Here is a 13,798-nt window from a genome sequence, read left to right as displayed (position 1 = left end):
TTGCTAACCTCTCTGCTGTCGACGAGCATGCCATTTCTGCATTCGCTGCTGGCGATTTTTCGCCTTCCTCTGCGGCCACCACCTGTCCAGTTTACCTGATGTCAGCTTTGACAAAACGATAGCGACTGACCTCGTCCCAGCACACACTGCCGAGCTCTGGTACCTGTTGCTGTGCTATCGCGACATCTTTGATGACGGCCATTTAGGCAAGACATCCGTTTTAACGCATCGTATTCATACTGGAGATGCCAGACCCATCCAACGACGTCCTTACGGCGTGTCCCATGCTGAACGGCAAGTGATTCCACGCGAAGTCGACAAGACAGTCGCCAAAAACATCATTGAAATGTCCTGTAGTCCCTGGGCATCACCTATCGTCCTAGTAAAGAAGAAATACGGCAGCTGGCGCTTCTGAGTCGACTACTGTCACTTTAACAAAGTTACGCGTAAGGACGTCGACCCACTGCCGCGGATTAATGATGCCCTCGACTGTCTTCAAGGGTCTACATACTTCTTATCCATCGACCTCCGCTCGTGATATTGGCAGATTTCTGTTGACGACCTGGATCGCGAAAACACCGCATTTGTTACACCCGACGCTGTTTTCCAATTTAACCCTTTCAGCCCCGAATTATTTTTAACGTGCAGAACTTTTTTTCATCGTTTTGTAATGATTTGATATTGCCTAATAAACCCAAGAATATTTATTATATTCGGAGTACCCCATTAGTATGAGATATGGCGCCATGTCCTATATATAGGACACCAGAGCTTAGTGGCTGAAGAAAGCAATTCGAAGTATTTCGAAGTTGCATATTATTCTCAGCTGTCTCACACCTTTAAACGTACAAAAACTTGCATGACTCCAATTTGACAGTGGTTCTTGTGCGTCATAGGCCTAAAAATATTCTTCTTGCTTGTTATACAAGGCTCACCACTACACTTGAATGGCCTCAATCTACTTGATACTCACTTTGTCATACATATTTTCGTCATAGGCCAATTGTTCCTCTACTATACAGAAATTACTGCTCCTCAAGCCTGCAAGAGCAAACTATATCCCGCTTTTAATCTTCATCGTCTTCTATCTACAACACGCAGACTTCCTTCATCATTGCAGTTAAATGGCCTCTCTCTACGTGATACTCGCTTTATCGGACGTATTTTTGTCATAGATGGCCAAATATTCGTCTATTGTGCAGCAGTTACTGCTCCCCAAGTCTACAAAAGCTCATTGTGTGTAGCGCCCACCGATGTCGCAACGCGGCGATGCCTAGGTCGGCGCTTTCGGCCGGCGCCTTGGTGCCGGTTGCGAAAGACGACGAAACTAAAGTTGGGCGGCGCGTGCTCGATGCGTAAGCATGGCACGCGCTAGTCCGTTCTAAAAGCCTGCCGCACTGGTCCTCTTGTTCTGGCACTCCGCTGCGACCCCTTGGTTCCAGCCATGTGCATCCTGATTTTCATCGTCACTGTCTTCTACCTCCAACAAGCACACTTCCTTCATCGTTGCACTTGCATGGCCTCCATCTACTTGTTAGTCGCTTTGTCGGATGTTGTTGTCGTTGTTGTTCCCTATCACGTCTGTGGCTCCTACCCACGGTTGGGAATTAGCCAACAAATGGTTGGAATATTCCAAATTATTATATTTTCACCATAGACGGCGAATTCTTCGTCTACTTCATCTACTGTGCAGCAATTACTGCTCCCCTAGCCTGCAAAAGCAAACTGTATATCCTGATTTTCATCGTCATCGTCTTCTACTTCCAACGCACACACTTCCTATAGTGGAGCAAACATATTTGGGTCATTAATACAGAGACTCTTTGCTATAGAAGTCCCCTTACCCCTTAATACAGCACATCAGGCTGACTTACCGCCTCTGGAATAACAACACAAGAAATAGGAAGCTGTTACAAGCAACAGCGTCCTCATCGTGCATTCAAATCATGCAGTGCCCTTGACAACCACTGACCCCTGGTGTCCTATATTTAGGACACGCAGATCATGGCTTGCTGTGGGCTATGCGCAAATAACGGGCAAACCTTCCCGATATAAATACACCCCTAAGCATATCAGAAACAACATACAAAATTATGATCTCTGCCGAGGCAATAGGCATTGAGTAAAACATTATCAAAAGACATGGATACTGCTGCAGTCGTGTTTCTTGCCTTCCTCCATTTTGATTTCCCCTCTAGGGCTTTCTGAGGAAGACAAGGATGAAGAAAGTGTCGCGTATGCTGGCGGAGGTGTGTGGAAACTTGCTGAAATTCTTTTTTGAGTTTTATAACCGTTTGCGTCATGATTTAGAACAATTTCTTTTCGTGTCCTTTTTATTGGACGCAAGTGCTGAAAGGGTTAAAGTTATGCCTTTTGGTTTATGTAATGCCCCCGCCACGTTTTAAAGAATGATGGACTCTCTACTTCGTGGCTACAAATGGTCGACTTGCCTCTGCTATCTCGATGATGTCATTGTTTGTCGCCAGCATCTGAGAGCCACCTGACTCGCCTATTGGCCGTGCTTGGCGTTTTCCGACGAGCTGGCCTTCAGTGGAACTTTTCGAAGTGCAGCTTCGGCCGTCGTTAAATTACTGTAATAGGCCACCGTGTGAGTTCTCGTGTCGTGCAACCTGATCCTGACAAAATTCGTGTCGTGAAAAATGTCCCTGTTCCGCGTTCGGCCAAAGACGTCTGGAGCTTTGTCAGCTTGTGTTCTTATTTCCGGCGTTTAGTCAAGAACTTTGCCGACATTGCCCGTCCGCTAACACAGCTCCTGCAAAAGGACATCACATTTTCACGGGGCCCTCAACAAGCCGATGCATTCCGCACGCTCACCAGATTGGTGGCCATTCCTCCCATCTTGGCGCATTTTGACCCCACATCGCCTAGAGAAGTTGGAACCAGTGCCAGTGGACACAGCATCGGCGCTGTTCTCGCTGAGCGGCAACAAGGCCAAGACCGTGTCATCGCTTACGCCAGTCGCCTGCTCTCCCCTTCCGAACGCAAGTTCTCGATCACTGAACGTGAATGCCTTGCTCTAGTTTGGGCAGTCACAAAATTTCGAGTGTTCTTGTTTGGCCGCACTTTTTCGGTCATCACGGACTACCATGCGCTGTGCTGGCTCTCGTCCCCTAACGGACCCGACTGGACGACTTGGTCGCTGGGTGCTGAAGCTTAAAGAGCACAGCTTTAATGTTCTTTACAAGTCAGGCGTCATGCATCAGGACGCCGATTGTATTTCACGTCTTCCCGTCGACCCTTCCGACTCCACAGCCCACAATTCCGGCGCCTGCGTCCTCGCCATCTCCGACTTCAGTGACATACGCAATCAACAGCTCAGCGATGCAAACTTGCGGTCCATCATCGATCGTCTACGCGCTACTCACTCCGACCCATCCCTCCACCTGCTCATGCTCAGTGATCACATGCTCTATCGCCGCCATACCAACCCCGACGGTTCCGAGCTTCTGGTCGTCATACCTACGACCCACGGTTCTACGCTCCTCCACCAGTTCCACGATGCGACAACAGCCGGACAGCTCGGAGTGTCCCGTACATACGACCGCGTGCGGCGTCAATTCTTCTGGCCAGACGTTTACCGTTCTGTATGCAGGTATGTTGCAGCTTGTGAGTACTGCCCGCACTGCAAGCACCCATCCTTATGGCCCGCGGGTCCACTTCAGGGCCGGTATTTTGTATTGATGCCTTATGACTTATTCTATACTAGTCTTATCATCCACCACTCACGGCCAGCTGGTCCCGTTGATAACGCGAGCGGACCGTCGCTCTGACCACTGACAAAGCGCGATAAGCGCGAAAAGGCATTAGCACCGGAAAGGCATCGCTACAAAATACCGGCCCAGCCTACCAACATTCTAACTGTCCCGTTCTACCACGTGGGCATCGATCTTGTTGGACCATTACCGACTTCTTTTATGGGTAACAAGTGGATTGCCGTGGCTACTGACTACACCACATGGGATGCCATCACCCGGACACCGCTAACAAGCTGTGCCGCTGACGTCGCAGACTTTCTCCTTCACGATGTCATCCTCCACCACGGCGCGCCCCGACAACTGCTGACCGATCGCGGTCGTTCATTTGTTGTTTCAAAAGTCGTTGACGACATCCTTCGTTCATGTTCCACGCGTCACAAGCTCACCACAGCACTAACATCCGCAAACAAATGGACTTACCGAGAGTCTTAATCACACGCTGACCACGATGCTCTCGATGCACGTTTCCATTGATCATCATGACTGGAACATCACTTTGCAATATGTGACATTCGCTTGCAACTCGTCCCACCACGAAACCCCGGCTTTTCTCCGTTCTACCTGTTGCTTGGCCACCACCAAACGCTGCCCTTTGAGACTCTCCTGCCATCAGGTGCTGACGCTCCTACAGAGTACGCCCGTGATGCCGCGGCTAGGGCTCACACCACTCGCCAGATTGCACGCGATCGTGTCTCTGCCTTGTAGATATCCCGAAAGGCCCGCTATGACCGCCACCACCAGCGTTCACTTCTCTCCAGGCTCTTTGGTTTTTCTTTGAACGCCGTTCCGGCACGTGGGCCTGTCTTCGAAGCTTCTGTCTCGCTAATCTGTACCCTGCAAGTTTCTCCGCCAGCTCAGTGAAGTCACCTACGAGATCGCTCCGGTGGATGGTAGCTCGTCGTCGCTCGTACCTCCTAGTGATATCGTTCGTGTCACTCGTCTGAATCCCGACTTCTCCGACAACGACCCTTCCCTTTCCTAAGCGCCGAGACGGCGCTCCCACCGGCGGGCGGTCACATGTTCGAAGCCATTTCCGTACATTGGCGAAGGCGCCAGCAAGTGGACGAAGACGACGACGGAATAAGCGCTTGTGTGGTTGTTGTTCCGCCATCTCGGCTTCGATCTGTATATATTCCGTGAATACACTTTCTCTTTTGTGTTTGCCTATATTTATCCTCGTCACAATAAGTTTTCAGACTCTGAAATTCTGAATATATTTGCTGCTGGAAAGCCTGCATGCCTTGGAGCTGCTGCATTATTTGTGGGAGGGGTATTCAATAGGCCCTGAAGGCGTGGTGTTTTGGGAGGAAGTGTTGCCGCCTGATTGTTGCGACGACTTCTTAGGGGTTGCTTTGTGGGGAGCCTTGACGGAAGCCAACTTTCTTTATTTCAGCCTGACTCTCTATGACAGTGCTTGTTTTCTGCTAGAATTCGTTGGCATTCTCGGTTATTAGTGATAGGAGCAGGGGGAGACACGACTCGTGCCCAGCTTACCTTCTCTTGGCTCGGCTGATGTCGAGCGACCTGAAGCCATGGCTTGTGGGTTTTGCAGGAGTGGGAAAGGGAGGATTGTTGGAGTTTGCAAGAAGATATTGTTCGGGACCAGGACCTAACGGGGACGTGGACCGGGACCTAGACCGGGATCCTGCCCGGGATCTTGTCCTAGATCGCGATGTCGACTGGCGTCAGGAACGGATCCCGTTGGAAACAAGTTGCAGGCTAGGCTAGTCCTGTTCAAAATCTTCTTTGTCTGAGCTCAACCGTCGCAGGCGCTTCTCTGTCGCATCGTAGTATTCCCTCGTGTTTGGCGTGAGATGTGGCCGTTTGAAGTTTTGTGATTAGTGTGTCGCAAAGGTCTGAGCTTCTTCTTGAAACTGCGATGTCCCGTGAGCTTGGGGGCGCAGTCGTAACTGGGCACGGAGTTCCGAATGCCACAGGTTCGGGAGACTGGAGTGTGTGGCTGAGGGCACACGTCAGATATTTGGCCGATGTGGTAGCACATTTTGCACATTTGCCTGTTATTCTTGTAGGGGTAGCAAGCGAGTTCGCCGCCACGGTAGTAGACGCAGCGTGTTACGAGTCCGCCGTAAAAGGTGATTACCGCTGTTTTGATGTCACCGAGCATGCGTGCCTGTGGAACTTCAACTCCTTGGGTACGCACCCTGAGATATGCCTTGATCTCTTGGGAGAGGGTGTGTGGTATGAGTCCATATGTCACGCCTCGGATGGCCCCCTAGCCAGTCACTTCATAGGCGTTGACCGCGAGTGGCCGTCCGTTCAGCGTGAGACTCGCAATGCGACTGACTTTCTCTGCAACCTCGTGGTGCAATGTGGAGCCTACAAAAATGTTCGAGCCAGGCTTAATGCGGAGCAAAAGCTGCACACCGTTGATCAAACCACCACATGCCGCTATCACAGCGTCGGTGAGCGTAGGCCTCGTCAAAATTTTGATGGGAAGGCCCTGGTGTGACCTCACTATGACCTTCAAGTCTGGGTAGAGGCGGAAGTCTGCGATACTTTGACTTTCTTCGAGGGTGCTCCCCCCCCCCCCCCCCCCACCCATGAGTATGTTGTTTGGTTAGGGGCTCCGTGAGGATCCACCGTCGTCGTCTTGCGTTCTCGCGTCTAAGCCTTTTGTTGGCATAATGTCAGCACTGTCTGCCAATCCCCATCCAGCTGCCGTTGCTGGGTGGTGTCGGCGCCATGGCACTCTGGCCCTGCGAAATCGTGAGATCGTGCACGTCTGTCTCTCAGCAGTCCATGCCATCGGCGTCGCGGTGGGATTCTTCAGCGGGGCGAGGAGAGGAGAGCTCCTCGAGCAGCCGCACGGGAAAAGGTGGCCATCCTCCACTCGTGCACCAACCAAGCGCAGGCTCCGCCGCAGCTGCCTACTCGACGTTAGGCTTAGGATGTGGGCGGGCACGTCCAGGCCCGCAAAAGACAGAATTATCGGTTCTCATACGCAAGATTGGTATCCAAAGATGCCGGAGATGTTCGCGGATCAGGTTACAGTAAAAAAAAAGTGTTGGCAGCTTGCACTAGTGATGCAAGGTTGGAGTAAACAGCGCAGCTGGTGATCGACCTAGCTTCTTTCAGGTTTTACTAGGCTTGGCTAAGTTTTGCAAGCAAATGCTAAGTTTTGCTACGCACGGAATTCCGATTCGGCTCGCCGCCAACGCCCAGATTCTCGCTTCGCCGTACGACGTGCTTTAAGATAAGCGGCTTCTTCTTCGGGTGTCGAGATCTCCTTTGGTCGTCCCATGTCAAGGCCACATGTACTCGCCCCAGAGTCAACGAGAGTTCTGCCGCCGGCGCAGTGGCTCCGAGCTTCATCTTCTCTGTGACATCACGGCCAAGTTGCGCCTCCACACTTGCCGGGGCGTGGCTGGTCAAAACCGGCCGAGCCGCCGCTAGAGGCGCCTGCTGCAGTCACGGACACCACGCGCGTTCGGCGCAAACGCGGGGAAACGTGGACGGCGCCGGCAACAGCTCTGCGCGTTGCCTTGTTGGTGCTGCTACAATTTCTATATCTCTCTCTCTCGCTCACATTTTCTCTTTCTCTCTCGCGCGCATGCTCTCCTTCCCTCTCCCCAACGTCCCATGTCAAGGCAACATGTGCACGGCACGGAGAGGAGGCGAAGCACACGCCACTCCGCGAGGTGGTTGCTAGGCAACGCGCGGAGATGTCATCACCAGGAGCTGCTTTTGTTCGCACTACGCGGCGCAACCGGGAGCTTAAACAGCTCCACTTTTAAAAGCTTATGCGTGGTTTTGCTATCGCAAACACCAATGACCAATGGAGCTGAGGGGAAGCCTCAGCAAAGTTCGGCGACGATTGGCTTCAACTTCCCTTGCCGTTGATCGGGATCAGCTATCCATTTTCCAGCACGCTCACGAGCCGCTTCTCTGCGGCGTTCCAATCGAGCATCTTCTTGTTCGGGAGTTCTAGCGGTCGGCTTCACTATTGCGGTACGCTTAGAAATTCCAGGGCGAGAAAGAGGCCCGCCGGTGTGAGAGCGCGCATGTTACTAGGGCGTTCTGACGTCAAAACTAACATCATACCGCGGGCGCTCTGTGTGGCTGTGCATTGGCTCCGCTCCCACTCAACTCCACCCTGCAACCTGTGCCGCCGATCCTCCTCTCCCCTCATTCCTCCCCCCTCGCCACACTCTCTTCCCTCTCGAGAGCTTTCCCTCTCGCTGTACACGTGCCCATCTCCCGACTGGCTATGCTGGGAACATCACTGGGCAAAGCCCAAGGTCGACTTTAACAGCTCCGCTGTAAAACTTTCGCCGCACACGGGATAAACTTGCCGAAAACACGGAAAATTGCGGAGCTCCATGTGAGTGCGCGTACATTCGTCGGCGCCCCTAGCGGAGTTCCCAGCAAAAATTCTTCATCAAAAGCACACAAATGCACAGGCACACGTGCGTGTGTGGGTTTGGCTGTACACCAATTTCGCTTCAGATATACACGTGCGCGCGGAAGCCAAGCAACACCGTGTAATAAAAGCACATGGCTGCTGCCCATAAAAACTGCATTCGCTGACACCACGAGTAGCGCAATTACAGCAATGACAGCGTAAAGTTATATAGAATCGACACTAGCTGTACTACACAAGGTCTCTTCCTGCCTTACATTCTTCCATGCACGGACCAATATGTGCCCGCCTTCACCACATTCTCGCCATTCCATAGGCATCGATTTACACCGAGCTGTTCAAACACAAAACGCTAAAAAACAGTAGGTCTCTGGGAGCTACGATCGCAACAAAAAATTCACCGAAAAGAAAAACTCGCGAGAAAAAAAATATGTTACTCGAAGTTTTAACTTTGAGATTTAAGTTCGAGCTCCGGAAGCTACGCTTTCACTGCTCCCCTACATTTTTTTTCTGTTCCCTTCTTCATTTTGTCTTCTTGCTGCTGAAAAACTTGCCTCCCTTTTGATGAAGCATTGCTCCCATGTCCCTCCAGAAATGTGCCTCCAACGCATTATTTGATTCTAAGTCGCAATGCCTCCACGCTGGCCTTTTGAGGTCATCATGCATCTTCAGCACGTTTTTTTTTTTCAAAAAGACAGCTCCCTGTCTTTTTGAAGTGAATATTTCGGCTGAACCATTGAAAAGCAAAAAATAAATTCTTGCTCCGTGCGCAGTCTCAATGCCACTTCTTCTTCCTAAATTACATCAAAATTGCACTCGTGTCACTGCACACGCATTTGTCACTCGCAAGCTTTCGAAACAACCACGCAATACTGAGCCGAACGTTGCTCTGACTATTTTCTGACTTGGCCTCGGTTGTAGGTTTTCATTTTCTTGCTTTGCAACTGACTGCCAATCTGAGCATGAAGCTGTGATTTACGCCCCATTCAAAAGCCACTTGTGTTTCCGCAGCACCAGCAGTAAAAATTATTCTTATGTTTTGTTCTTGTTTTCTTTTGCAAGTGAGAAGTGCGGTTATATACTTAGAATATAACCGCAGACAGTATCCATGTTCATTTCGTTTGCTGTATGATGTGTTTATGATTCCTGGGGATGTTCCAATAGGGAAATTTTCGAATAGAGTCGCATACGAATATCCGAGAAAAAAAATACGCGAGCACAGAATAAGGAATATTTCTTTTTTTTTTCATTTTTAATGCAGCAAGGGGAACGTGAAGTTTGCACGAAGTCCACTTGGTAAGAAATAAAAATAAATAGCGATCAGATATATATACATTAACACATGCAAGTAATGCCGTTCTTGAAAAGACGTTTGGACAACGGAGGAGCTCGTAAATAATACACAACTGGTTTCAAGTTCGGCGAGGCACCATGGCACTTCAGTAATGAAACAAAGGAACAACATTTACGAGGTCAACGTGCAATGTTGCGTTTGGTGAAGAAGGAAAGGTTGACACTAAAGTACCACAAATTGTTTTAAAGGAATGCAAACATGGTGAAACTGGCCAAATACTATATCGCAAGAAAATCGTGTATGGGATGACTCAAAGTTACCATTCGCACTGTAAATATAGCACTGTACAATATTGAGTAAGGTATCTGCCCTGTGCGCTCACTCAAAAACCGCAGCTATCTTACAGCGGAATCATTTGAAATAGTCCGCATATCTATCGTTTCTCTACCTCCAGATTCCCCAATAACATTTTTCACCTCTCTTTGATATCCAAGAGAAACAAATATTTGACAACTATACGAATAGTGAATTCTTGAATACAAATAAAGCAGCGGAAACTTTTCGATTCAGTAACCACACCTCAGTGTTTTCTTTGTATTGGGGATGTTGCATGGAGCTCAACAAAAGCAATACAACTGCCTTTCAGTAACAAAAGTACACACCGAGTTCATCCATTGTAACTTACTGCAGAACCACATACGCATTCACGTATTCCTCTCTCTCCCGTCTTTATATTCCCCTTGTCCCTTCCATCTGCTTAGCTTAGCCAACCAGACATTTTTCTGGTTAACATCAGCGGCATTTCTGTTTCATTTTCTTTCTAATAAATAAGGCATTAATAAGCGTATGTAGAGGAAGCGTATATGCATTTACGTATAGTGTCGATATCATTCTGCCAATGACATCATCCTCTTTTTCTTTCATCGTAGATGTTTTAAGCCTTCGGCCAGAGTGTTCCAGCACTGGCAATTAGGGCCCTCATCAAATTCCTGAATAAGACTGCCAGTACAGTCACATGCAGAGGAAGCCCAGTGGTTTCAATAGCGTTCCGTGTAGCGTCAGTGTTGCCAACTTCGTGCTGCGTCGCTTGATATCGCCTGCAATGGTGTGCGTAATTGACATTCCTCAAGGGGCGGAGAACTGCTGGCAAATGACATTCGTTTCATGCAGTGAAGCCTAACTCAGTTACCATAGCTGCGGGCCTCGCGAGAGAATTAAGCAGCCTTATTGAAGGGCGGGCACCGCAGCACAGGCGACGGAGCGAGACGGCGCCCCGGGCAGGCAGTTTTACGAGCTTGCAATGGGCCCGCGTAATATTGGCTGCTATTCTGGGCAGTTAACGAGTCGACAAATGTCACACATCGGGCTTGGATCAGGAAATTTGCAGCAAGACTCGTTCGCCGAGTAGGATTGCTCGGTTCGCGCGAAGAATAAAGCATTTGGTAGAGGCCGTTTTTTTCTCCCGCTGGTCAGGGTACTAAGCGTACCAACTAATTTTTCGCAGCAAACAGTACTCTATCCCGTCGTGAGGCCCGGCGGGACTGATTTGGCGAAAACTCGACATGAAAGCGCAGATGCCGAATAGTTCGGAATGCAAGAATTATTATCACTGGAAGTCAGTCGTTTGTCAGCCTTTTCAGGTCTCGTTGACTGCGTCCTTGTCTGCTACAATTTTCTGATTGCTGTGTACACCAAGGAAAGCATCATGGCTGCAATTGACAATTGTAAATCTGAGTGACAAACTCTGGAGGGTCTGGTCCTACTAACCAGCTACCTATTTTTGAATAACTGCTAGTGCCATTTATACACACCTCGACATAAAATATCATAGTCGCAGATTTAAAAAAAAGCGTTTTTCACGTTTGTACGAAGAATACGCGCGAATGAATAATTTCAACGATGACTATGAATAACATTTTGACGGTGCAGTAACCATATCAATTTCAACCCAAGCAAAATAAGATAAAATGTGTCAGGAACTCGCGTAATTTATTGAAATTTCTTTCCACTAGTCAGTCTGTCATGCTTTCAACTTTTATTGTCCCCTTCCAAGTAGATAGAACAGAGCAGTATATGTTTATTTTCCAACATCAGTTGCGAGTCCTCGAGGCGAGAAACTACATAAAACAGATTTAGTGTGCTTGAAGGCCCAGTAATGAAGCGCAGCAGCTTTTAATTATGTAAAACGCGCGTAAAGTTGCTGACAATCACACAATTTACATATAAATACCCACACAATAGGCATCAGCTACATCAAAGTCGTAAAATGTGAAACAGAATTGGCACAGTAGTGCACACAATCTTTGTAATACTGGAAGAACACCAAATAATCAATAGGCACACACGTTCTAAATAAAACAACAAGATGCTTTCTTTTCCTGAGCACGAAGGAGATAAAATTATGGCTGTTGCCTGTTCATAAAAGAAATATGAAACGAAAATTGAAATATGAAATATAAAATATAGAATGCGGATTGGAGAGTAGAGTTTACAATCTTCACAATACTACACACGTACACAGGTTCTAAATAAACCAAGCTGTTTTCTTTTACCTGAACACAATGAAAATGAAATTACCTCTTATTCATGTTCAAGAAATGCTGCCGCATTTGTCTCCCGGTGAAGGCAGTGACGTCACTATTTTTCACTTTGTACATACCCAAAAGTGAAGGAATTTGACACGTCAGTGTCAAGTAGTTCACGCGTTCGTAAGGTAATGCCCACCTGTCTTTTGCACGGGTACGCGGATCATTGTGTTGCCGCTTGAGTGCAATCAGAATTAAAACAAATATTCGTGACTTGAAGGATAAATAATGACTCGATGGTTTTGTTTCTAAAGTCCACCTTTTTCTATTATTATGTAATTTTATTGCAGCATGCGAGCAAGTAGAGCGTAGTTGAGCCTTTCACTTCAAGGGACGAAATTTTTTTCATAGCTTCAAATTACCTTAAAATTTTCAGCCTGAAATTATGGCCAATGCTCAGCCATAGTTTCGTGCAACTGGGAGTGCCCGGGAAGCCCCAAACTCTGCTTTTAAGCGAACCTATATAAGCTCACAAGTGTCGGCGGTGGTGGCGGTGGTGTGATGCTAAAAAGTGGACCGATCCTTGTGATATTGCAGACAGGGTCCAAGCTCAATGCCGCATACCCCTGTGGGCTCGGGGACCTGCAAAGCGCCCTTGAACTACCCTTGTCACACGTGGTACCCAAAAAGAGAAAATCACCAGCCCTTCCCCTGCAGAGAAAATGGGGGTAAGAGAAGCTTGGTCGTCCGATTCTAGAGTGAGGGCATGCGAAGCCCCGGCGAAACGTCAGCGAAGAGCCGCGGACACCGAGTTGCTTGAGCGCGATGTCGAGGCCAAACGTCAGCGAAGAGCCGCCGACCCTGAGTTTAGGGCAAACGAAGCGGAACGCCTGCGGCAGCGTTGTCTGGCCACCCAAGCTTCGCTTACCCCCATTTTGTCGACAGGGCAAGGGCTGTAATTTTTTTCTTTTACGGCCATGTTTTTTTTTGTGATCATCTCTCTCTTCCTTCTTTATAACCTCCTTTTCCCAAACCTCGGAGCAGGGGAGATTTCAGTCTGGGTAATCACCCTGACCTTTCTCTCTCTCTCTCTGTCGACATTGTATTCAGAGGTCTGGTCAATGTTATATGTATACGCTGTAATGTGAACGTGTTAGTAAGTGCAATTCTGCGCGAATGAGTGCGTACGCTGATGAGTGACGGTGAAACCAGCAGATAGACGACTTTATTGTAGCACTCTCCCTATAATGGTAAAGGTGCACAATGATTCAAGCTTAATAAAGGCGACAACGCGTTTCTTTTTGTAAACAAAGGACGCCTGATAGTTTCTCTAATATGTTTACAATGCTATGCAATAACAATGAAATTTAAGAACAGCTCGCACTTGCGTCCCAGAGATTCAGCCATTCTGTCTCAATGCAATTCAGGGCACTTCTGCAACCATTACTCCCACTGTTTCATAAGAATATCAGTGGCGTCCAGACATCGGTGCAAAGCGGAGTTCGCGTACAAGAAAGTTCGCTCACCACCACACTCGATATAATAACGCCTGGTCTCTGACCTCAAAAGAAAGAAAATACGACCGTTCACCGAGAGCAGTGTTGCTGCAGTTGAGAGAAACTCATCTCATAGCACCAGAAACATGCTACGCATGTGTACTGTAGTGAGAGCCCGACGCCATCGTGCGTTGACCGCTTGACCCATTCTCTCCATAGAGATTCGCAGCAATTCCACATACGAGGCACAATGATGGCCTTTCTTCCTTGCTTTCTGTTCATTGTAGGACTGAGTTTCCAAGCCTGTGCGTCAACCGAAAGAACCA

General features: G+C 48.5%; 1 protein-coding gene across 1 annotated transcript in view; it reads right to left on the bottom strand.

Moving 5' to 3' along the window:
• Positions 1 to 6,424: 6,424 nt before the first annotated feature.
• LOC119462328 (uncharacterized) overlaps positions 6,425 to 13,798 on the bottom strand; it is a 53,031-nt gene continuing 45,657 nt past the window's right edge. Inside the window, exon 2 of the mRNA XM_037723672.1 lies at positions 6,425 to 6,493. Coding sequence (XP_037579600.1) covers positions 6,425 to 6,493 — 69 coding nt within the window. The remainder of the gene's footprint in view (positions 6,494 to 13,798) is intronic.

Source organism: Dermacentor silvarum, chromosome 8 (assembly GCF_013339745.2).
Source record: "Dermacentor silvarum isolate Dsil-2018 chromosome 8, BIME_Dsil_1.4, whole genome shotgun sequence".
Lineage (NCBI taxonomy): Eukaryota > Metazoa > Arthropoda > Arachnida > Ixodida > Ixodidae > Dermacentor > Dermacentor silvarum.
The sequence above is the reverse complement of the archived record's forward strand: the minus strand, read 5'-3'. Positions and strand labels throughout refer to the sequence as shown.